General features: G+C 41.6%; 1 protein-coding gene across 5 annotated transcripts in view; it reads right to left on the bottom strand.

Moving 5' to 3' along the window:
• Window positions 1–24,718, bottom strand: part of SEMA6A (semaphorin 6A) — a 127,694-nt gene that overhangs the window by 42,031 nt on the left and 60,945 nt on the right. For all 5 annotated transcript variants that reach the window (XM_080677267.1, XM_080677263.1, XM_080677266.1 and 2 more), the window contains exons 2-7: window positions 17,695–17,832; window positions 15,397–15,514; window positions 11,193–11,253; window positions 10,154–10,216; window positions 9,111–9,212; window positions 2,728–2,818 (exon numbers count right to left, since the gene is read on the bottom strand). In XM_080677267.1, coding sequence (XP_080533393.1) covers window positions 2,728–2,818; window positions 9,111–9,212; window positions 10,154–10,216; window positions 11,193–11,253; window positions 15,397–15,514; window positions 17,695–17,794 — 535 coding nt within the window. In that variant the 5' untranslated portion in view covers window positions 17,795–17,832. The remainder of the gene's footprint in view (window positions 1–2,727; window positions 2,819–9,110; window positions 9,213–10,153; window positions 10,217–11,192; window positions 11,254–15,396; window positions 15,515–17,694; window positions 17,833–24,718) is intronic.

The following is a 24,718-nucleotide window of genomic DNA, read 5'->3' as shown; positions in this document are numbered from 1 at the left end:
TAGAGACATACCCCAGATTGCATTCCCATATCAGGCAAATTAGATAGGACAACTGGGAAAAATCCAAGAGTCACTGGGAAAATACTTGGCCCACATTCCTAACCATTTTAAATTGGGATCATGAGAGAGGAAACATTTTTCATTTTTAAATTGCACGGCAATTTCTAAGCAGCAGCAGCTCCAGGGACAGGGTGAATGAAAAATGTTGTTTGCTTCAATTGATTAGATGGTCCTTGACTAAACTCTCCAGGCCAAGGCCCCTTGGATGCTGCTGCTGCCCCTGCACTGTGGATAACTGGATCAGCTGGGGTCCCCAGGGAAGACAGAAGCTGGTTGTTACCACCTGAAAGTTTACATCCAGCAGAAGTAATGGAGTCCTCAGACTGAATAGGGGAGGGGAATTAAGAAAGGGGGTTCATAAACAAAAAGGAGCTGACTAAACTGCTACTTAGATCTTGAGAGGCACTGCTCCCCTTTACACGAGTCACGAGAATCAGGGTTCATACTAAACCCTGCCAACTTAGCTACATTAGAGATAGGCTTGAGAGTACATCCAAAGCAAAAGGGACTGAATTAGACTAAAGATTAATCCCTAAAAATGTTAATTCTTTTCCTGGATTAGCAAACGCTTTACACACAAATAATTAAATGGGATGTTCTAGAATAGAAAAATCTATATAGATGAAACAGAGACAATAATTATATTCAAACTAAAAAATTACTTCCTTGGTTCTTTTTCAGTGGATTACATATCTTCTTTAATTATATGTCGGCACTTAGGTACAATATAGTATTCTTTAAGCTCTCCCACTTGTAGGAAAGCATAATGGTTTATAAAAAGCTTATCCAAACATACCTAAGTAAAGTTCTTAATGTCTGCCTTTGGACTTCAAATAATGGGAAGTGGTTCAGGTTCAGTTTAGAGCTGCCTTAATATCTGCCATATATTAGTAAGTGTTGACTGTTTGGGTTAGATTGGAACTGCAGACAACAAACCTTTCTGTTGATAAACATATCTATACGAATCACAACTTTAATTATAGAGTCATAACCCTAGGTCACACAGATAGAACTGAGAAGTGGGGGGTAAAGGGAAGGTGGTGTGTGTGTGTGTGTGTGTGTGTGTGTGTGTGTGTGTGTGTGTGTGTGTATACATTCCTTCTGACCACTCCCCACTACTCTTTTTTGTTTTACATTCAACACTGGGTATTGCACCAGACTTTTACTTGTAAACAGAGCACTATTCTGGCATTCTTGATAGTATGACAACCATTCAGTTGCAGCAAGGCTCTTCTATTAGTAAGGGCTGAACGTGTGTGAGAATTCAAACCTTCCAGGAAACACCTATTGAGGAAGGGGATGGGCACTCATAGGATTGTCTCATGTGGCTCCTTTTATTTAGCCCCTGGAAAGTTGGCTTTAGAAAATACTTTGCCCATTCTCCTTTTTTTCTATGCCAGGCTACAATAAGTCCTCTTTTTAATTTATAGTTAAACTTACATTCTCCATTGTAACCCACATCATCCATGGTTACCAACGAATGCAGGTTCAAGTGTCAGAAACGTGCTACAGTGGGAGTTACACATGTGGGAATATACACAAGCATCTCCTCTGCTGGGCTTGCTCCTGCCCATGCTGACATAGGCTTACAAGACCTCATGACCCTTACAATGCTGCTTTCCAGTAATACTGTGCTCTAACTTTGGCAGGGGCCCAAGGAAACAGTCCTTAACTGGCACAAGCTGTTTCTGCATTCTGTGACTACAGATTTAGGACCACAAATGGATGACACTAGAGGATGAGTGAGGTTCAAGGAGCTAATTTTATTTCACAATCAAAGGCCTGAAGCTCCTCATCTAGCTAGGATGTGCCAGTTTTTATCTTTTATAATGGAAATTATAACTAACTGCTTCATTGCTTGCTGTAACAATCACTATTATGCCAACTCTTCTCCCTACACCCACCTCCACACACACAGCTGGCACTGAATTCCTAAACAAATTTCTAATTAAAGCACATACACTCATCCACAAAAATTTCAATCTGAAAATGATGGCTTATTTTCTGATGCTTTATATCGTTTGCAATGGAAGGAAGGTGTAAGGGTGGGGAGTATTGGTCAACCTAAGCTAACCAGCATTGTCCCCTCGGCTACTACAGCCTTTCCACCATAGATAGGCATGTACCCCAATTAGGTCAGTGATATCTGAGAAGGTGTTGCTGGAAACTGGGGGGTATGTAGCCTCACTGCTCTGAGAGAGTTTCCAGAAACTTCCTAATTGGGGTTGGCAGGCATCTATGACTGTGAGGGCAGCCAGTCTCTCTTAGAAGGAAATGAAAGTGAGCAGAAAAATGAAAAGGACCTTTGTCCTGGATGATATTAATAAATTGTTGGATCAAACCAACCCTTACCCTAAATAATAAACCTATATCAGTGGTTTGAGGTGGGGTTTTCTATTATTGGAGCCCAAACAGGCCCTAACCAATATGCCATGTTCAGTGCAAAACTATTAGCCTTTTCTGAAGGCACAAAAGCATGGGTAAGTATAGCAAAGAAAGCAAAGTACAACTTCCATACTAATTTCAAATGGAAAAGGCATTGTTAATTATAGTATTTACCAGAGAAGTAAAGTATGACTGTGACTCTACAAATCCCCCAGAGCAGGTTTGCAGCAGTCAGCAGAGCACATGAAAGCAAATGCATTGAGAAGAAATCAGAGCATTTACCTGCAAACAATGCGATGTTGGCATGTTTGGCATCATAGGGGCATCTGGCCATTCCACTAAGTTCATCCCCAAAAGGTTCCAAAGTATCCATCTAAATGAAATAATAGGACTTCATTAGGAACAACAAGTAACAGTAGTAATAACAACTAATATTTACAAAGCACTTAATGTGCTAAGTAATTCATATTCATGGTGCGAGGAATCCTCAGGTACCCTTTTAGGTAAGTTTATTGGCTTCAACTGAGGAAACTGAGGTTAGGAGAGATTAAGTCTCTTACTTGATCAAGGTTCTAAAGCTAAAAGAGTCTGAAAGTCATGTTTGCTTGACTCTTAACCATTACAATAAACAGATTCCCATATTCTTCTAAAATGCTCTAGAAATGAGTGTCTTCTCCTTGGAGAAGGAATTTCCAAGGCAGTCACCAAGAAAACATATTTGCTTCCCTCTTTTACCCCTTCTCCCCCAAATTATCTGTGAAGTCATGACCTCTACAGAGGAAGACCTAAGTTTTTGTTTTGTTTTGTTTTGTTTTTTGCCCGAGGAATCTGCCACTGTGGGTTAAATCCCAGGAGAAGACACCAAGTTCTTCCTTGGGTTACCTGGTAGACTAGTGTGGCATCAGCAAAGGTGCTAAAACCTGGATGTAAGCAGAGCTCAGGTGGCCTTTTGCACGTACTTTAGAAACATGTCCCAGCCTCAGATCATGTAGAGGCTCAGAAACTGAGGGGCCCATACTGTCAAAGGCAGTGAGGGATGGGGCTGCTATTTGACTTCGGTCTCCTAGTGCCCAACCCAGGCCTTGTTACTGTATGCTAGCGGTTATCACTGGCTTGCCAGTGAATTTTTTTTGGCCATCTTAGCATGGAAAAAAAAAAAGACTAAGGGAGGGAGGGAGGGAGGGAGGGAGGGAGGCAGGAAGGAAGGAAAACTGAGCCCTATTTTAAAATGGAATTTTCACATGAAAACCTGAATTTCTTGCTTTTGAACAAGTGGGAAAGTCAATTTTGGCCCTTCTTACCCAAGTGGCGGCAACAAGCTACTGTTGAGTAATGGACACCTTCCATTTCCTTCAAACAAGCATGTGGTATCCAGTACCAAGGCCCCTTCACCCACAGAATGTATCAACAGCCTACATGCTTCACTCCTACGTTACCTGCCTGATCCTACAGGTATTTACAGGTGTGGCAAAGTCTTACTAGCTATTCACCAAATACCATTTATCTTTCCTCAGTATCTCACTAAACTACATTTACCATCCTCCCTTGTGGTTAGGTGTGATCACATGACTGAGTGGAATGTGAGTGTAAGACTATGCATCACCTCTAGCTCTGGCCCCTAAAAAACTTCCAGGGTCCTCTGCTCTTATTCTCCTTCCACATTCTCCCCCTAGACACAGAGGATCCAGTGGACAATTCCAATACCCTAAGAGATGGCAGAGGTATGAGCACACGATGGAGCTTGGCCTCCTGAATAACCTCGTAGAACAAAAATCTCTGTTACTGACCAATGCTCAACTGTGAGGGTAGCAGGAAATGAAGTGCTATTGGGTCAGCCACTAACAGTGGTCAGAGGCTAGCCTATACTTTGACCAGTATGTTCAATAGTTTCAGCCTCTACCTCATGGACTTCTTCCTTATACCATGGGATCTTTCTAGCGTTTAAATCTCAGAACCAGAGCCCATAAAATAATCTCCTCCACATCCTTAATGTTTTATTTTAAAATATATATATATTTTATTTCAGAGAGGAAGGGAGAGGGAGATAGTTACATCAATGATGAGAATCATTGATCGCCTGCCTCCTGCACGCCCCATACTGGGGATCAAGCCCGCGACTTGGGCATGTGTCCTGACCGGAATCAACAACCTCCTGGTTCAGAGGTCACAGCTCAACCACTGAGCCACTCCAGCCAGGCAACATCATTCATGTTTTTATGCCCCTCTGTGATTCAGTCTTCTTTAGTTTTAGGGTACTTGGTTTATCATCTGGCAGTTGCATGGTTTGACTACAGATATGAAAACTGAAAGAAGATAAACCTAAGAGAGCATTGCTGCTGAGGAAGGATCCATGGAAAAGCATTCATCATTAAATCAAGGTGCTTGGAGTCACTGCCCAGAGGAAAGAGTAAGGTTCTACTACGCAGCCGTTAGTGTTGTCCAGTCAGTGGTATCTTTTGTCCTAACCTACAGAAACCATTTCTGGAATATGACAGGCCTTTTTTATCTGTAACCATTTTGAGATAGCCACTATTGAAGCCATCCTATTTGTTTAAACTGTAGTTGAGAATCACAAAGCAATTGTGTTAAAACAATATATTTTTAGGAGAAAGATGTTTAAGTCAGACATCCTTTAAAGCAAATGAACTCTTTCCCCCCAGCACATCTTTTATGAAAGTCTTTTTCTGATATTTTATTCCAACTAGACCTTCCTGATGAACTGTGACAGACTTTGCCATCTATGGGTCTGGCAAGTATTCAAAAGAGATGCTTAGGCCCTGGCCAGTGTTGCTAAGTGGTTAGAGTGTAATATCTCTCTCACTCTCTCCCCTACCTTCCTTTCTCTTCGTCCTTTCCTCCCTTCCACTCTCTCTAAAAAGAATCAATAGAGAAAAATGTTCTCGGGTGAAGATAAACAAAACAAAACAAAAAAAAGTGATGCTTAGTACACAGTGATGCAACAGAAATGCCCTTCTCCCAAGCAGTGCACTGTGTAATCCTGGCATTGGGGAAACAATGTACAATGGGGAGATATTTTTTAAATGTACCTACTTCTAAAACAGTGGCCATAGCACAGCTATTCAAAGGCAGGAAGCAGTGAAGAATTAATAGATTGGTTTGTGAGTATGGAAGGTGCAGAGACAAAACAATGCCACAGTGAAATCCTCTTTTCATGAAGCAAGAACTAATCTTTGCATTAGTCATCAAGTCTCAGACTTGACAGCAGCCCCTGGGAAATTAAATCACCGTAGGGTACAGATAAATACGCTAAGAACCAGCCTGACGTTTGCAAAAGTTCAAGAGGTTTAGAGCACAGGAGGGAAAAGGTATGGAGTGAAGTTTTAGATTTATAGTGGGTAGCCTTCAGAATTCTTCCCCAGATAATCTTATTTGGGGCCATAATCTTTCTAACACATTCAGCCTTCTTTACATAAGTAAAGGCATGGAACAGAAGCAGAGAACAAACTTTGTCACCCTCCTGCCTCAAGTTAGTCTAATCAACTTGATGCCTCTGGATCAACTATGGGATTTGGGGTTTTCAGTGGAAGACTGGTCAGTGTTTTTGCTTTAAATCTTTGGCTCTGATCTGTTGATAAAAAGTGCTTAAGAGAGAAGCTGTCCATTCTCTCTGAAGCCAAATACAATATGTCAACCAAGTTCTGCTGTGCCCTGAATCTAAAAGAACACTTTTCTGCCCTAGTCGGTTGGGCTCAATGGATAAAGCCTCACCCTGCAGTCCCGGGTTTGATTCAGATCAAGGCTGTACCTCGGTTGCAGGCTCCTCCCTGGCCCAGGCCCTGGTTGGGGCTCGTGCAGGAGGCAACCAATCACTGTGTTTCTTTCAAATCAATATTTCTCTGTTTTTCCCTCTCTCTTCCACTCTATCTAAAAATCAGTGGAAAAATATTCCCAGGTGGGGATTAAAAATAATAAATAAATAAATAAATAAATAAATAAATAAATAAATAAACAAATAAATCCTATTAATAAAAGCCTATGTGGTCATGACACCCTCACGTGTGATGCCCTCACGCTGTAATGAGCCATCACCAGGAGGCTGTGTGTGCAGCGGGTGTGTGCAGGTGAGCAGGGGCTTGATGCTGCATGAGCGACGCGGAGGCAGGTCCTGTGGCTCCGTGTGGTGAGGGTGGGGGTCCCGTGGCTCTGTGTGGCATGGAGGCGGGTCCTGTGACTACGGCCTACCTCTTTGGTGATCGATCATGGGGCTCCTGCACTGTGAGAGGGCACAGGCCAGGCTGGGGGACACCCTCCCTCCCCAGTGCACGAATTTTGTGCACCGGGCTTCTAGTAAATAAAGAACACTTTTCTGAGCAATGCCAAATGTTCTCACGACCATTCGCCATGCTAGGCATATAGATGGGGACTGCACAGGAAGAACATCTTGTCTGGTTTTTCAGAGGCTCGTGCTCCTGGAACATGTCTCAGCAGGTGAGGCTAGCACAAGTGAGCAGTGAAGGTATCACCATAGGTGAGGCATCCTGGGAATGGAACATGTGTGGGAAGAATGAGGGAGATCACTCTCGGCCTGTATTTTGTCATAAAAGATAGCCCTCCAGCTACGGAGTTTGTTAGGATTTGTTAGAAGCATTTGTCTTAATGAGTCCTAAACAATGACAAATGGAATATTAAGTGGTAGAATTAAAGTAAAAACTTCAGCTGTGTGCTCTTATTGGCTAGAGTAAATGTTTGACTGGATTGGCTGCCTTTATTGTAAACTGCATGGATCCTGAAATTATTTAAGTTTTTGATACTTTATGATAGATTTTTTAATCTATTTAGGTTTTTTAAAATATTGCATTAAAATATCATTTATCTTGCTTGATTACTGAATTTTTTTGGTACCTCACTTGCCTCACCCTAATCCTGGTGCCCATTTCCAAGTATCAGACTGAAGATGAGCATTAGGATAAAACAGACTCTCCAATGTCTAAGGCAGAAGGTCTCTTAAAACTGTGAAAGCAAAGGCTGGTGACCCCCTGGTTCTGATACCTTTTCTCATTTTCATACCTCAGGGTTTCACTTTATGCTGGTGAAACTCAAATCTTTAGTACTCCCCACATCTCTCCCTAAATCAAGGCTTAGCCATCCAGTTTCTTGTTAGATATCTTTGTTCATGTCTCATAGGCATTGCCATCCACAGTGCTATGCATACTCATAATGCACAAAACTGAACCCCTGTCTCCTCACTACTCAGCTCAACCCGAATGCTCTTCCATCATCCCTTGTCTGAACAAGGCAGCCCGCTTCATCCATTCACCCAAGAGACACCTAGTGGTAATTCTTAACTCTTTCCTCTCGTTATCCTGTGCTTCTTAGCAGTTATTGAGTCCTATTGATTTTTGTCACTTAAGTATTTTCTGAATCTGTTCTCTTCCTTTCACACATGGGGCCACCTACCTCTCCAGTCTCTTTTGTTATTACTTGTCACCTCACAGTCCATCACTCCAGAGCCAGGTGAAGGTTCCCAAGCTCAACTGACCGGGTTTACTCCATGCCTTAGTTCATGCTGTCCCGCCTACCTGGATTGCCCTTCCCTTCATTTGGCTAACTTCTACTTCTTTAAGACAAAGGTTAGGCATTATCTCATTCACTATCTCACAAAAATTAATTGAGCACCTGTTTGGAGGCACTATGTCAGGTTCTGGGCAATCACAGGTGTGGTCCCTGCACTCACAGAGTTTAGGGGTTCCTTCTAGGTGGCAGGTGTTTGTGTTCCATATGTCAGAACAGCAGGATGGGGGGAAGTTTGAAGAGAGGGGTCATCTACCTCTTTCATCTACCTGGAAGCTTTCCCAGATTCCTCATCTCAGACTAAGTACTTTTCTGTTGTACTTCCATAATATTCTGCATTATGTTGCCATGGCAGCAACCCCGTGGAATTGTGGTTTCTTCTTCCAGTCTGGCTTCCCTAAGGATGGAGGCCTCTTAGCTGTCCTTAAACTTGGCCTGGCCATAGGAGAAACTCAATATGCTGAATGAAAGACTGTAGTGGAAAGAAGGGACAGGGAGAACTAGCTGCTGTGGAGCCAGGACCTCAGATGATTGCCACCTCTGCTTTGCAGCTGGTAGCTCCCACTTCTTCAGCGATAGCTCTATCAGAACTATCCAGATTTATTAAGGCTTTGAGAGTTAATTTTTTCCCCTTGCATAAAGGCCGAGGTAGGTAAGGCCATGGTTAAGTAAGCAGAGTATTAAATAGAATTAAATTCCTGTGTTCTTGAAAATTTTACTTAGAGGAAAGTCTACAGGTTCCAGCGGCCTGCTTTTGAGATACCTTTAAAAATAGGAATGACTCACAATACATGTAAGTGTGTTTCTGTGCTCAGAGAGGTGGAAGGGAGAAAGAGAAAATCCATATGGTATGTGTGGTAGGTATGTTGGTGTTCTGAACAATAAAGAATAGGGTCTTACAGAAACCAACTTTGCTCGCTAGGCTCTTTAAAGACCTGTCAATCAATCCTGAACTAACAGGAAGCTTAGAAGCTTGTTCAGGATCACTCATGTGGAACAATACATTAAGTCCAACAAGAGAGAGGAGCCCAGGTAGTGTTGAATTACCCCTCTTAGGTTGCTGCCGGTACAATCACAGTGAATTATGAAATACCTCCAGGACATGTGGTTCCAACAGACGAAATCGCACTTACCTTATAGTTTCTGCAGGAAGGGTTGAAGGCATTTGTTCCACAGACAAACAAAGTATCATCGTTTTTCTTTAGAATAACTTTAATGAAGTTGTGACACTCATCCTGAAAAATAATTGAGACTCCTTTGTATTCAATGCATTCAACCCAGAAACCCATTCTTCGCTGTGTACGGTGAGGGGTCCTCAAACTTTTTAAACAGGGGGCCAGTTCACTGTCCCTCAGACCGTTGGAGGTCCGGACTATAGTTTAAAAAAAAAACCTATGAACAAATTCCTATGCGCACTGCGGGCCCGGGACGAGTCGGCTGCTAAGCAGGACAGGCAGCGGCACCCGGCAGGCCGGATAAATGTCCTCGGTGGGCCGCATGTGGCCCGCGGGCTGTAGTTTGAGGACGCCTAAAGACAGTCAGGTTAAAAGGAGGGTGGCTGAGGTGCCTGTCTGTTAAAAGTTCGAACTCCTCCACATGTTTACTGGAAGATGATATTGACAACAATTGCCTTTAGAACAGTAAATAAAGACATGACGTAGAGTCTGTGTTTATGTCCCAAAAGGAAGGCAAGTCTGGAATTGGCAACCTCCCATTGTGTTAATTTTAATGCCAGATGTCGTAGGGTTTCTTGATAGATAGGACAACTCTAGGCTGAAGTGTGGTTTTATGTGGTTCTGTGGCCAAAGGCACAACCCCTGTGTGCCTGCAGCAGCCTTTTCGGAGCTGTTCTGCAGAGTCCCTGGGGGCTTTGGACTGTGAGGTGGGCTACAAGAGAGAGCACTTAGAAGAGTCAGGGCAACTGACTTTGTGTCCGTAATCCCCAGTGCCCCTAAGTAGTTCGTGATGCAGCCCTAGCTGATGTCCTGGTGTTTCATCACATTAAAAGCAAACTATTTTTGCAAATTAAAGCCTTCAATAGGTTGATGGGAAAAGCAGTTACTGGTGGTAAAGGGACTACTAGCATGATCCATTCCACATCACGGTCTATGGCTAGAGATAACAGTCCAGACCTTAACCCAAAGTGGCAGCTGCAGGAGAAAGGAAAGTGGCCTACCTTATGTTTTCCCTTCATTCTGCAGGTGTCTACATCAGCCTGTTTAGATTTCCATGTCAGTTTCTGCAGGGACCAAGGAAGAAATCAACAAGAGCCCAGAGATTGTTGCCTTTGATTTTAGAAGTAAGAGTTCCCTTGGGGAGACTAGAGACTGAACATATATTTATTGAAAGCTTTCTACACCCTTTCTCCATGGTTAATTCACCATAACAAGAAAAGATTGAAGATGGAAATGTTCATTTAATTTTGAACTCCTATGTATTCATTAAACTACAAAATGATCTTCTCTTTGAGATACAGATGGAGGAAAAAGAAGAATAAACAACTGTGGAAATTTCACATAAAATATCCAAATTAACTTGCTAAATTATGCTCATTTTGACAAAATACATGCCGTTGCCCTTTCCTTTCAGTTGATAAATCTATTTTCATAAAGCAGGCTTTTTCCTTAAAATATGGAAGTCATTTTCTTAAAAATAAAGGAGACATTCACTTTAGGTGGACAAAGCTTTAATTCAGGCTACACTCCACGTAAATTCATGCACTAAAGGGGCCGTCTACGTCTATGGCAGATTTTATTAACTAAAATACCTCCATGCGGAGATATCAGGGGAGCCCAGGCTATATTTTATGTCTGTCTGAAATGGATAATGATCAAATTCCTGAGCCACAACAGTCAAATCAGACTTAATACTGCAAGACCTGGAAACATAACATTTAAACATTTGTGGGACAAAGTTTTACACATGAAAACTGATATTTTCCTGGACAAACATGGCAATATTTTATTGAAGGAATATAGGAATTACCTAAGACTCCAAAATGTGTATGTTCACATATGTGATGAATAAAATATGACATATATAACTGTTTCTGAACATATATAAAGCCCTAACTTAGCCCCAAATTAAGATCTCACAAAATTATCTTAAATTATAATTGGCCATGTCCTCTCAATCCGTGCATTTAAAATACAAATTCTCTTCACAAATTATCCTAAAATCCTTCATTTCAGAAAGATGGTTTTAAAACTACTTACTTTGCTACAATAAATTTCTTCTGTGTGTGATGTGTCTATATCAACAGTATAAATATGGTCCCTATAAACAAAGAAAAATGAATACAGTGTCAAACATAAGCATCAAAACAGTTCATTTTCTCCTGAATGAGTATGTATCTCACCCAAGGCAGATAAATCCATATCCCGCTATAAAAAAAACAAGACACCCATGTGCAAGGAAGCGGGAAGAGCTTTCAGCACCTTTGGATATGGTAGCATATGAAAACTCTCCTGCAGTCTCTCTCATATCAGAACTGTAACCTCTGCATATCGTAGTTCAGGAGAAAGGACTACAAAAGTTAAATTGGCCCCCAGACTGGAATACAGATGGGTTCACATTTCAGTATCTTCAAACCCATGTACCAAACACTTGGTATTCAGCATGCCGCATCTGTTCATCAGGGGGGCGAACGAAAGCTAACGTTTGTCTCCGTCTCTCAGCCTTTGCTTTGGTGATGTGACTGGCAAGATGGAAGATGATAAAGGGAAAATTATTTCCAGAAGTCACTCTCTTCTTCACACAAGGATGGTCCATTAAGGTATAAAATGTACTTGAGCCTAAGTTTCCGTTTCTTGCTTCTGTTCACCTTCCTGTTTCGCTGGGAACTTGGTTGTCTTTGTGACTCGCTGCCAATCTCCCCTAGGAAGCGGAGAAAGGAATCGGCAGCTCAGGTGTGGGGCTATATTTAACCATCCCCTTCTGTTTGAGCTGAGTACAAGGGTGTTTTTGTCTGGAATTCAGAAGAAAGAAAAGAAAAGAACTACACTCAACTGGGGAGGTGGGGGGTTAGTGAGGGAAAGCAAAACAGCTCATTTTCCTTTGAAATAACATTGACTTTTTCTAAAATGCAGGAAGTCCTGAGGCTGGAAAATTACCCACAGCTTTAAACCAAGACCTCCAGGCTCTCATGCAGACTCTCAAGTCCCTTATTACTTAAAAGAAAGGGGGAGGAGGGGAGAAAGGAAAGGGGAAAGAAAGGAATTATCTGTCAGGATTTACTTCAATTCCGCCCCCCCACTTTTCCTCTCAATATTTTTGAAATCTTTTTGCAACCATTTTAAGGGAAGGTACAATAGATAAAAATAAAAGTAAAAACAGGCTCTCTCGTGTGAAAATAAAAGAAGAGCGCAAGGCAGTGGGCTTAGAAAATTTCTTTGCCTGCTATGAAAGAGAGAGTGCGAATGAGAATGTGTGAGGGGGAGAATAGGGAGCCTGCTTTGTAAATTGCTGAATTGGAAAGTTCTTCAAACTTCAATAGGGTGCCAGAATTTCGCTGCCCTTTAATTTCCAGGCAGTTTTATTGCATTCCTTTATTACTTGTTTGACTTTATTGGTGGTGCTATGGGTCAGGCTCATTATTGGAATGGAATTGCCTATGACTTTGGAATCAGGTTTGAGATGACTCCAGGTTTTCTTTGCCCTGCCTCTCCTCAAAACTTTAAGTAGGAGCCGAATATATGAATTGTAAATTAACAGCTGATTAATATGCATTGGCAATTCCTCAGAAAGCTCTTGGATTGCCCCCTCCTGGCATGACCTGTTTATGTTAATTAGCAGTTTAGAGATTAAAGGGAAGAATAGAATTTACAAAATGGATAATAATGAAGCAGAATTGAAAGGGGTTCTTGCCATCAAGCCTCAGTCAGTCCCCGGGTTCTGGATGGCGCTTCCGATTGCTGACATCAACTGTCTAGAAGAATTGGGAAGCCTTTTAAAAATACAATCTGTGAATGAACTCTCCTTTTGGACAATGCAATCTTTTTCATTATCCAAGAGATCACATTGCCCAGCAAACAGAAATAGTCCAGGGTCAAAGGTTATTCCTAAACAGCGACGAGTGCATGCTAGGATTCATACACAGCTCTTATTGAATTAAGTTATTTGAACATTAACTGACTTCCTCTTCCCCATTCCAGTAAGTACCACTGAATTGTGTTGCCATGACTTGAGCCTGGCGGAAGGATTTAACTTGAAATCGTGTTACTTGCTGCCTAGGAACCTGGATCTCTCAGAACAATGATGGAGAATGTGAAATTAGAGAGGAGAGACCCTAAACATGGCAGCCACGGAACACCTTTAGGAATCTTCCAGGAGTGTGTACTGAAGGGCAATGGCTGAGTATAGAGTAAAAGCAGCTTGTCAGTGCTAGGGTTTTACAAATTTTATCTCTAACAAAAGGCCAGTCTGCTTCATAGTTTTTAAAAATTGAATGTGTTTCTTCTTTTCCCCCTTCCATTTCTTCTTTCTCCTTTTCATGGTGTAAGGGGTTAGTTTAAAATGGTTTTAACCAGCTGGAATAATGGTCAGGATTAAGTTTGCATAGCACTTTGCTCCTAACTCAGGTACACCCTGGAACTGCAGCCCACAGCCATGCTAAATCATCAGGCATATACCAGAGATTCCATTGCAAAGTGAACAATCTATAGAACATTATCGAGTCAGCCTATTTCTCACAGACCCAATGTTGAACCATTTGTTTGGACCAGCCTTTAGATAATTGGATACAAATGTAGTCTTAGGAAACAAAAAATGATATTTAAGACGAAGTTAATATTCTGCCACAGACATGTCTACTAAAGACCTTGTTGAAATGCTTTATAATGAATGCATGCAATGACTATGTTCTTGGGCAATAGCTCTTAGAAGGTTATTCCCAGGACAAATATTACCACCTCTACTGCTCAGTAGGCTGTACAGTATAGGGAGTAATGACCCAGACTCTAAAGCAAGACCATTCTGGTTCAAATCCTGCTCTGTCATTTGGACCTAATCATTTACCTCTTTGTACTTTGGTTTCCTCCCGTAAGACATGGGGATAATAATATTTCCTTCTCATAGACTTTCTTTCAGGATCAAATGAATTAACATTTATAACGAACTTAAAATTATATTTGCAATTTATATGGCACATACAACTAGTATGTACTATATAGTTTTTGTGAACTGAAATTTTAAAAAAATGTTTTGGCATGGCTCCCTGTGACCAAATGTGGGGTACTTGCAGGATATTTTCATGTCACCGATGCTTTTGTTGTTGTTCTTTATGTCGTACAGCTTGTCATTTTAGAAAATCTATGTGCTTTATTTTTTTTATTTTTTTTATTTTTTTTATTAAGGTATTATATGTGTACATATCTTACCATTGCCCCCCCACCCCACTCCCATACATGCCCTCACCCCCCAATGTTTTGCATCCGTTGGTTACTCTTATATGCATGCATAAGTCCTTCAGTTGATCTCTTATTTCCCTCTCCTCTCCCTAACCTTCCTGCTGTAATTTGACAGTCTGTTTGATGCTTTAGAAAATCTATGTGCTTTAAAAGAATCAACCACTGTTGCTATTTACCTGTTCTTTACCTGTGCTCACAGCCAGACAAGAACCACAAACACAATCTCTATTTCTTTCTCCCTGTGTGAGATTATGAATCAATCTAGACTCAGTAAGACCACAGTGGAATTTCATATGATGGTGTTCCTTGTTGCTGTTCATTTAGAAATTATTTTGCCTTCAAAAGGGGATCAATCATTGTTAGAATCCCAAGAGACTTCATTAAGATAATCTATTCCAACCTCTCATTTGACAGAGAAATATTTCAGGTAAATCAAGAGCAAACTTAAAATAAAAGCCTAAATCCATGTGATGCCTGTTTAGGCAGTATTTTTACCATGCCAGTCAGCCTTAAGACATAGTGTGTTTAAATGACATTTCCCCAGTGGATGAATATTTTCTTACTAGATCCAACTCAAAGACTCTCTGGGTGCTACTGCCAATCTGTTCAAGTAATGATATATACTATCCATTCACTGCAGAAATACAAACAGGTTTAATATACACACACTATATAATAATGCATGTTTACACATTCAACTTAATTTAACAAACAAGTATCAAGGAGAAAGGCACTCTACTCAGTGCTTGAGTAAATATTTGCATATATGTTCAAGAAAAACGTTGGATTACTTGAGTCTAAAATCCAAAATAGGCAATTATCTAAAGACGTATTACATCAGACAGACACAAAATCTCAAAAGAATGATTGCTTGACACACTAAAGTAGCCTTTAAATTAAATAACACTCTGTTTGGGAATGTCATGATCTTTAACAAGATGCATAGCGGGTCCATTTGTATCTTAGGACCTTCGGATGCTTGGAAAGCAGAGCTGTGGACCAGGCCACTCACCGGGCAGCGATGTAGAGGGTCCTGTTCATGATCATGATCATCTGGATGTCCAGTCGGTGCCTCTGCGTGCTGTTCCGTCCTGGCTTGTGGCCCACAAACACCGGATACTGTTTTGTATCTGTGAAAAGAGGAGATGGGGCAACAAAGGGAAAAGGAAATCAAGCCAAGAATTGACAGGGCAGGGAGAGAAAGGGGGCTGTCTACAAAACAAAACCATATTTAAGTCAGACCATGCCACTATTTTCCATCTTCAATGAGTCTGTTATTTTAGGAAAAATTATGACGGGAGAGTGCTCTTTAAAAGAATGATCATGTTACAGTTTCATTTTCAGATGGTAATAAGCCTGCATTTATATTTCTAAGTGTCACCATTTCTGACTTGTCCCTCCCCTCTTCCTGGGGCTTAAACTTGCAAGTGAACCCTTTGCATGAAGGTGCTCTTTTTCCGCAGTTCTCTTTTCATCTTCTTTAGAGTGCTAAGCCTGGGGGGCAGTCTGCCAAAGATCTTGTCTCGGGACAAAACTGTTTCAAAGCGGCCTTCCCATCAATCACCACAAAGGCAATGTGGTCTGGAGGCGAGAGCCCTCGACCAGGAGCCAGAAGAAAAATACAGTCTCCACAGGCGTCCAGTTGGAATAATCTGCCATTGAAGGCGGCCCCGCTAGGTTGGTTGGCATTCTAGGAACTGTGGGAAGTTCACTCTTGAGTTAAGCAATTGGTTGATCTCACAGAAACGGGCACTTTGACAGGACAGGGTCAAACTGAGTGTAGCCAGTTGGGTGATCTGGACTTTCCCTGGCTTGGAGAGTTAGTGAGCCTGTTTCTCCTTTCTCACAGTTCTCTTTGGTTGACAGTGGTCAATTTGTAATAATGCCTGATCTTTAGACATACCTACATCTCAAAAACCTCTCTGCCTTTAATCCAACAAACTTTGGAGCACAAGCATTCCTCCAAAGAAACTAAGGACTCACATAAGATGAGTCACATTTAAAAAGCACTTGTTTTCAGGGGGTTGGGTGGGCACATAATGACTTGAAAACCATTCACAGATTTACGCTCAGACCCCTCACTTTAAACCTTAGTAGTATCTGGACATGACTCACAGTGGATGTCTTATTTAAACGCCACAGTTATTTTACTCTCAATTAAGCTTTAGTATGGAATTATCTCATGCCTTTCCCTCCACTGCTCTGAAATTTCATTTACCCATTCATTAAGGAGCTTGCTAAATCAGTATCATGTCTCTGTATTATCAAGGTTCAAGTGCTCATTGGAGTATCCTTTTCAGCAGCACATTTAGGCTGCGGTCTCTTCTGATACCTATCTAAAATGGTGCTAAATTAATGCTTACTAAGGTTTGGTACCTTGAATTAGGTGGACTCTGCCACTTCAAGAATGATGATCTTGAACTACATAATTTGGCCTCAGTCATGTTCTAACTTCTGTTCTCTCATTGTTTTATGTATCAGTCTTGCCACCTCACCTTATAAAATTATCTTTTTCATCCCAGACCATCCAGCAGAAAGATGGGCATTAATGGATCTTAGTAGTATTCCATATTAGTTTAAACACCTTTTGTATGGTTTATTTGATGTTTGTTTTGGGATAATTACTGGGAAAATATATATTTGGGGAAAATGCCCTCTTTCATTTTTAATGTGATAAAATATTTTGTTTTTTGGAGGGAAGGAAAAAGAGTAGTAAATTGGCTGCTCCATCCAATATACTCCTTCATTTGAGGAGTCAACTAAATTCTCAATCATGTTGCTTTCTATCCTCGACAATGAAGCAAACCAAAAGGAAAGTTATATAAACAGTTAAAATAGGCCCTCGGGATTAAAATTCACTCTACCTAAATCTAGCAATGATACAATCTCTAAGTCTAAAAAAAGTTAATTTTTGTCTCTAGAATGCTCCAAAGCAGCCTTACTATTTTCTGTCTTTATCTTCTAGCAAATTCATATGTTAATTACATATGAAAATGTGCAATACTAGTAATCCCCAAGGGACAGTGATATTGTCCCACAGCTGGTTTCCAGCTGGATCATAGCCTCCATGTGGTAACGAAGACTTCATCGAAAGTATTGGGGGATGTTTCAAATGCTCACAAATATGTGTCCTACAACAGCATTTAATAAAGTTATAGAACGGGCATTCACCGACTTGAATTAACTTTGCCACCTGCACAAGTTCAAAGTGACCAACAAGTCTCCTATTTTATTAAACTTTTTAATGTTTTACTGGTTGATGCAGGCTACTGTGTCCACAAAGGGAGAGAGTGGGATTGTGGGTACTTACAGTTGCCATGCGAAATACTGATTGGCTCAGAATCTTCTGGGAAGCCAGCCCCAGCGCAGTGTAGCAGTGTGAGATATAGCAGCAAGGCTTCTGGCCTCATAGTAGTTCAGCGGGGAGACTTTCTTTCTCTACTTCACCCTGCCAAAGAGCAAAGGAGGATTTTATTTCTCTTTTTGCAAGTCAGCTTTATTCAGCTCCATAAAAATGAAATGGCCTTGAAGATAAAGTTAAGAGAAAAGAGGTCTCTGCTTCACATCTTTTCCATAGTGAATTCACTGATTATTGTGTTTTACATAAGGAACCTGTATCCATCTATTACCCAACGGCACACCCGCCTTCCCCAGGCATCCGAGTGCTTTCGCAAAGCTTCTCCCAGACATGTGACAGAGAGCCTTAGTTCCTCTGTCCTCAGCCTATAATAGGCTATTATTGGCGGCTATTTCACAATTATGAAATGGCATCCCTCAAAATGTGAACAAGTGAAGAAACATTTTTTTAAAGGTGTAAATCCCTTTTCCTTCTCAGCAGGTTTTTAGCAGCAAGACATCCCTCAGACGTGTTTTGTTTGGCCAGCCCAGGATCTTTCAAAAATTTGTAGTTACCAATATTGAAAAATTAGGAGATTTCTAAACTTGATACAAATCAGAATATCTTTCTTTCTTCTTTTCTTTTTTTTTTTTAAATCCTCACCCGAGTATATTTTTTCTATTGATTTTTAGAGAGAGTGGAAGGGAGGGAGAGAAACACAGAGAGAGAAACATCAAGCAAGAGAGACACATCAATTGGTTGCCTCCCGCATGCACCCCAACTGGGGCCGGGATCGAGCCTGCAACTGAGGTACGTGCCCTTGACAGGAATTCAACCCAAGACCTTCCAGTCTGAGGGCCGATGCTCTAACCACTGAGCAACCAGTTAGGGCCAGAATATCTTTCATATTGACCTAAATAACAGTTCCTCTCAGGCACCATACCCCTCCCTTCCCTCAACACTCTCTCTCTCTCTCTCTCTCTCTCTCTCTCTCTCCTATACCTATAACTGGTCCCATTCACTATTTCCATTACCTGCTTGACCCTTTAGTTGAGATTTTCACCCTTGCTTTCTGTGTAATTCCATAGTAATTCTATAGTGACCTTAGACATACATAAAATTACAGAATCGAATCTGTGATTAAAAAGAAGTAAATGGCTCTTTTCAGACTCTGAAGAATACTCTAGGGAGAATTTGAAGCCACATCTTGAAATGGGAGGGTTGATTTTTTTAAAAAAGCATATCCCTGTATATTTTAGTCTCATATACCACCTTGCAATGAAATAGTCATGAATGAAAATGCCAGATATAGTGTTCTACCCATCTGTATTTTCCTAAAGATGCTCTTTATGTGTAGAAAAAACCCCTCTAAATCTTAGAAGTAAAAACCATTCCATGTAGAGCAGCTGGATACAGTGAAAGAAGACTATTAAAACAGTAAATATCACATAATTCTGAGGCATATTTCAAATAAGTGTTGATCTATCAGGGAAGTTAATGTAAAATGAGGATATCTTTTCATCTCTCCAGAGTAGTAAAGCCTTAGAAGTAGCCTACCAAAGATGATCTCCTTTGAACAAAGCTATTTTACATTAGTCCATCAATCATTTAAGATTTGTGTGTAGAAAGGTCAAACTTAGTAACAAACTGCTAACTTATGCTTTTTAGAACACCACTTAATATAAGATACCTATGTCTCTCTTTTTCATGCCAAAAAAAGCATTAACAAGTCCGGAGTGTTGCATTACAACTTACAATTTTACAGCTACTGCTGGGTCTTAATCGTTTTTTCAGTTGAAAAGTGCACATTAATTAATTGGCTTTATCTTAAAAATCAAAGAGGGAGAGAGGCTGAAAGAATAGCCTAAGCAATTCCATATCTTCAGCTCTGATGTGTAGATTAAAATTAAACTTTAAATGATTACTTGTTCAAAGGGGTGACCTGTTACCAAGAGACATAAACATGTATTTATAGACAGGTTAAACACAGTAGCCCATTCATCTATTCATTTTCCAGTTCTTCCTATTCTGGAGAATCTCATCCCAAAGTGAAGAAGCTCTGAGGTACTCATATTTGTTTCTCATAGTTTGTGTTCAGTACAACAATGAAGAGGTGAAATTAATAATAAGAGTTAAGTAAAACATAAACCATACATCAGCTGGCTGTTATATTTTAGACTAGAGGCCCGGTGCACAAAATTCATGCATGGGGGGTGTGTCCCTCAGCCCAGCCTGCACCCTCTCTCCAATCTGAATCTGGGATCCCTCTCACAATCCAGGACTGCTGGCTCCCAACTGCTTGATTGCCTGCCTTCCTGATTGCCCCTAATCGCTTCTGCCTGCCAGCCTGATCACCCTCTAACCACTCCCCTGCCAGCCTGATTGATGCCTAACTGCTCCCCTGCCAGCCTGTTTGCCCCTAACTGCCCTCCCCTGCAGGCCTGGTCCCCCCCAACTGCTCTCCCCTGCAGGCCTGGGTCCCCAACTGCCCTTCCCTGCAGGCCCGGTCACCCCCAACTTCCCTCCTCTGCCAGCCTAGTCACCCCTAACTGCACTCCCCTGCAGGCTTGATCACCCCCAACTGCCCTCCCTTGCAGGCCTGGTCCCTCCCAACTGCCCTCCCCTGCTGGCCATCTTGTGGCAGCCATCTTGGGTCCACATGGGGGCAGCCATCTTGTGTGTTGGAGTGATGCTCAATTTGCATATTACTCTTTTATTAGATAGGATAGAGGCCTGGTGCATGGGTGGGGGCCAGATGGTTTGCCCTGAAGGGTGTCCCGGATCAGGGTGGGGGCTCACTTGGGGTGTGGGGCGGCCTGGGCAAGGGGCCTGTGGTGGTTTGCAGGCCGGCCACGCCCCCTGGCGACCCAAGCAGAGGCCCTGGTATCTGGGGTTTATTTATCTTCTATAATTAAAACTTTGTAGCCTTGAGTGAAGCCAAGTCTCCTGCTTGCTCTGTGGCTGCAGCCATTTTTGTTGGGATTTATTTATCTTCTATAATTGAAAGTTTGTAGCCTTGAGTGGAGTCCAAGGCCTGCCAGGGTGTGTGGAAAGCTTGGCTTCCTCCATTGCCGGGGAAACCCAAGCCTCCTGCTCGCTCCGTGACTGCAGCCATCTTGGTTGGGTTAATCTGCATACTCGCTCATGATTGGCTGGTGGGCGTGGCTTGCGGGTGTAGTGGAGGTACCATCAATTTGCATATTACTCTTTTATTAGATAGGATAACAAAGTATATGGGGAAGAGGAAGCGGCAACATTTACCAAGAGCTCCAGAGCAGTATTAAAGTGTTATACAGGAGCATAGTACCTCAGAGACTTTGCAGCATGTAATGGAAGAATAATGGGACTCAAAAGACCAAGTCTCATTTCTTTAGCAATCTTTGGGACTATGTGTATACTTTTAAAGATTAATTTTTCTTGACATGACAAATGAATCTCTATCCTTCCACAATTGCATTCATTTTTGTGCAAATGTCCTACAAGCTAATAAAGTTCTGATATTTTATTATATCTCCTGATTTTATCTTCTTCCATCTTAAAATTGGGTTAGATGCAACATTCTCAACCCCAGAGGCAGGCAGGAAGAGCATTGCATGCAGAATAAATATACTTATTATACATTTCAGTGGCTTCTTTTAATCCCTACACATAACCAGGATCATGGCTGAGACGGGTTATTTAAATATCTCCAGGTTTAGCCCTTGCTGGTGTGGTTCAGTGGTAGAGCATCGGCCCAAGGACGAAAGGGTCTTGAGTTCTATTCCCAGTCAAGGGTACCTTCCTGGGCCCCGGTCAGGGTGCAAGCAGGAGGCAACCAATCGATGTGTCTCTCTCTCTCTCCCCGTCCCTCCTTTCCACTTTCTCTAAAAATCAATGGAAAAAAATATCCTCAGTGAGGATTAACAAAAAATTTAAATATCTCCAGGTTTAGAATAGGGCTCTATGCCAGGAAAAAAATAGCTGTTTCATGTGTCTTTCTATCATCACACCATCAAGTTGTTAGCATGTACATCATATGGGTGAGGGTGTTCTGGCAGTACCAGTTAATCTTGGCCAGTCCACGTGAACACCTTACAGTTTTCTTCAGCTGAGGTTTTGATGTATAGCTGCTCCCTTCCTACACAACTTTGGGCTCTAAACTTTATAAATATATAGTCAATATATTTTCTTATTGAAGTGATTACTTGGTGGAGAGATCCCAATTCAATCACACTGTCATTTTCCATCCTGTAGAACATAGGTTGGCTATTGCCGCTAAGAGCAATTGGATTGCCTGGGAGAACAAAAGCAAACAAGAACTTTCCACTGTACTTCAAAATCTTGAGTTGGCTGGGCTGTGGCGATTAAAGATATTGTTTAGGTAATCTTTGAAACTTTAAGTGTTACCTAAAAATGTTTTGGGGCATCTGCAGACATTTGTTGGTTTCCCTCTCTGTAACCCTGTTTATAGAGGCTAACATGGCAGACTAAAGCAGCTATCCAGAATATTAGATAATGGAAAGACTGTCAATATGAGGATTCTAAACAAAAGTAAGTAATTTACTTCAGAAGGAAGCTTATTATGCCTGAATTTTCCATCTAATTGTCTCAACCTTCCATTATGCTTAGCCTGAAGAGAAATGACCTTTGTAAAATACACCATTGCTATAAAGTTGTAATCCTATTCTTTCCTAACCCACAAAATTCATGGAAAACCTTAAGATAGTTTAATAGGCTTCTGTTGGTAAATTTATTAGGTCTGCTTGGGTTCATCTAAAATTAATTACACAATTTTATTCTGAGTCAGATGGTCAAGAATTGTGTTGACTTTCTACATGCCCTGAGAAAAATTCTTTTTACTGTAAGTTTCCCCTATAGTTTTTAAGGCCAAACTGATGCATAAAATGGTGTTGTGACCGCTGGCTGCCGTGAGCTAAATGGACCTTGCAGAAGGCCAGGAAAGTAGCCTTCAGGTATTCCAGATTGAGGACCAAACAAAAGAGATTAAAAAGAGTCTGAAAATCCTATGACTGTGTTTGTGTTGATAATTGTTTTTTAAAATGATCAAATATTCCATTCCACACCCCCGCCCCCCGCCATATCCTTGTCATTCATATAGCAGGTCATTGTGTCAGCAAAACATTAACAAAGGGAATGTCACTAGAACTGTTAGAGTAGGTGGAGCTAGATAGACATGAGCCAGATAGATGGCTACCATCAAGGGGAACACCGGGGAGATGTAACGAACAAGAATTAACCAGGAGTTAGAAGACACAAGAGTGAGGAAGGGAGGGACTTGAAACCTCCTCCAGGGTGGTCTATAGCTTTAATCCTGGTGAGGCATCCTTGAAACCTGAGGAGGTTTTCAGCTCAACTCCAAGGTATAAAATCTCAAATGCCCATATGAGTGGGGCACTTGGTTCAGCTTTGGCCAGCTAAGCTTCCTGCTTGGACTATATCTGAGTGTATTTCCTTTTCTTGCAAATACACTTTTGCATCCTTTGCTTCTATTTGGTACTGTCCCTTGTTTGAATTCCTCCCTACAGGCAAGACAAGAACCGAGGGAACAGAGACCACCTCTGACAGAACTGGAAATGATTATGAAGTCAGAGAATGAGGTCACAAATTGCCACATCTTATTTCTGATTAATCAGGTTAATTTCATAAGAGCCACTAGGACTGGGAAGCCCAGCCACAGGACCACTCACATTTACCCCAAGATTAGGTCAATTCTCTGCCCAAGTATTTCCCCAAATCCTGCCCCGGCAAAATCTACTTGGACTCACAAAACTGGTAGGACTTGGCTAAAGCTGGCTCACAGAGAACAAATAAATAAATAAACTAGTTGCTAGCATTTATGAGAGGAAAAAAAGTGGGGAAGATTTAACATACAACTCCAGATTTCTGGTTTCTTAAAAAAAAGAAATCAGAGATCTGGCTTTGTGGGCCAAAATTACACATGACCTACATTCCAGAGCTGAGGAGTAGCTGTCCAAAGCAGAGGGGCTGGCCCTCTCCAGTTGGAAACATTCCCACCACTCTCCATTGTCTTCTGAAGCCTTTCTCACCCCCTCAAACTTTACTGCCTGACCCCTGAAAACGCTGAGGGCAACCTTCACGCCACTCAGGAGCAGCACCTCACCACTGCTGCTCGAGTTATTGTGCTCATCCTTGCCATCATGTGCAAGTTGCTCAGTGTCAGTCAGTCTTAGCAAGTGAACCTGGTGGGACCCAATGTCTGTGCACACAGATGAATGGATGTTGCTTGTTTCGAACACCCAGTTGGGCTGCTGCACACTGTTTACATGTCCAACTGCAGCAAACAGTTCATCAGTGCACTTGGACTTGGCTGTAGCAGTACAATTTGTGTCTGATTTGGTACAACAACAGCACCTTCCAGAACACTGGCATCCAAATGAACATGTTAATAATAAGTGGGAAAAAAGATGAGAAAAGTAATTTACCTGAAAACTAGCAAATACAAAATGTGCTTGATAATTGTGGCCTAGAGATAAAAAGGAAGTGATAGCAATGGCCCTTTTTCTAAAAGGCACATTACTACCAGGTTTCAGTAATTCTCTTAAGAAGCACATTTTCTAGTCCTGTCTGGGTAGCTCGGTTGGAACGTCATCCTGTGCTCCAAAAGGTCGTTGATTCGGTTCACAGTCAAGAAACATACCTCAGTTATGGGTGGATCCCCCATAGGGGTGAGGCAACCAATGTGTTTCTTCTCTCTCTCCCTTTCTCTCTCTAAGTTCAATAAAAACATATCCTCAGGTGAAGATTTAAAACAAAAAAGCATGGTTTCTACTGCCATCATGGGAAGTTTTAAAGATAGTCAATAATTCACGCTGGCCTTAATAGAAAAGGGTAGGCTAACAGTGTGACCCTGGGTAAGTCACGCAGCCTCCTTGGCCGCTAGTTTCCTCACCTGTAAATTGGAAGGATACGGAATGTAAAAGCCTATGGTACTCCTCCAGGCTCTGAGATTGTACAATTCTACGCGACTGTGGCCCGA

This window comes from Plecotus auritus (genome assembly GCF_963455305.1).
Source record: "Plecotus auritus genome assembly, chromosome: 7".
NCBI classification, from domain to species: Eukaryota; Metazoa; Chordata; class Mammalia; order Chiroptera; family Vespertilionidae; genus Plecotus; species Plecotus auritus.
Note: the sequence above shows the minus strand (reverse complement) of the source record. Positions and strands in the feature narration are given on the sequence as shown.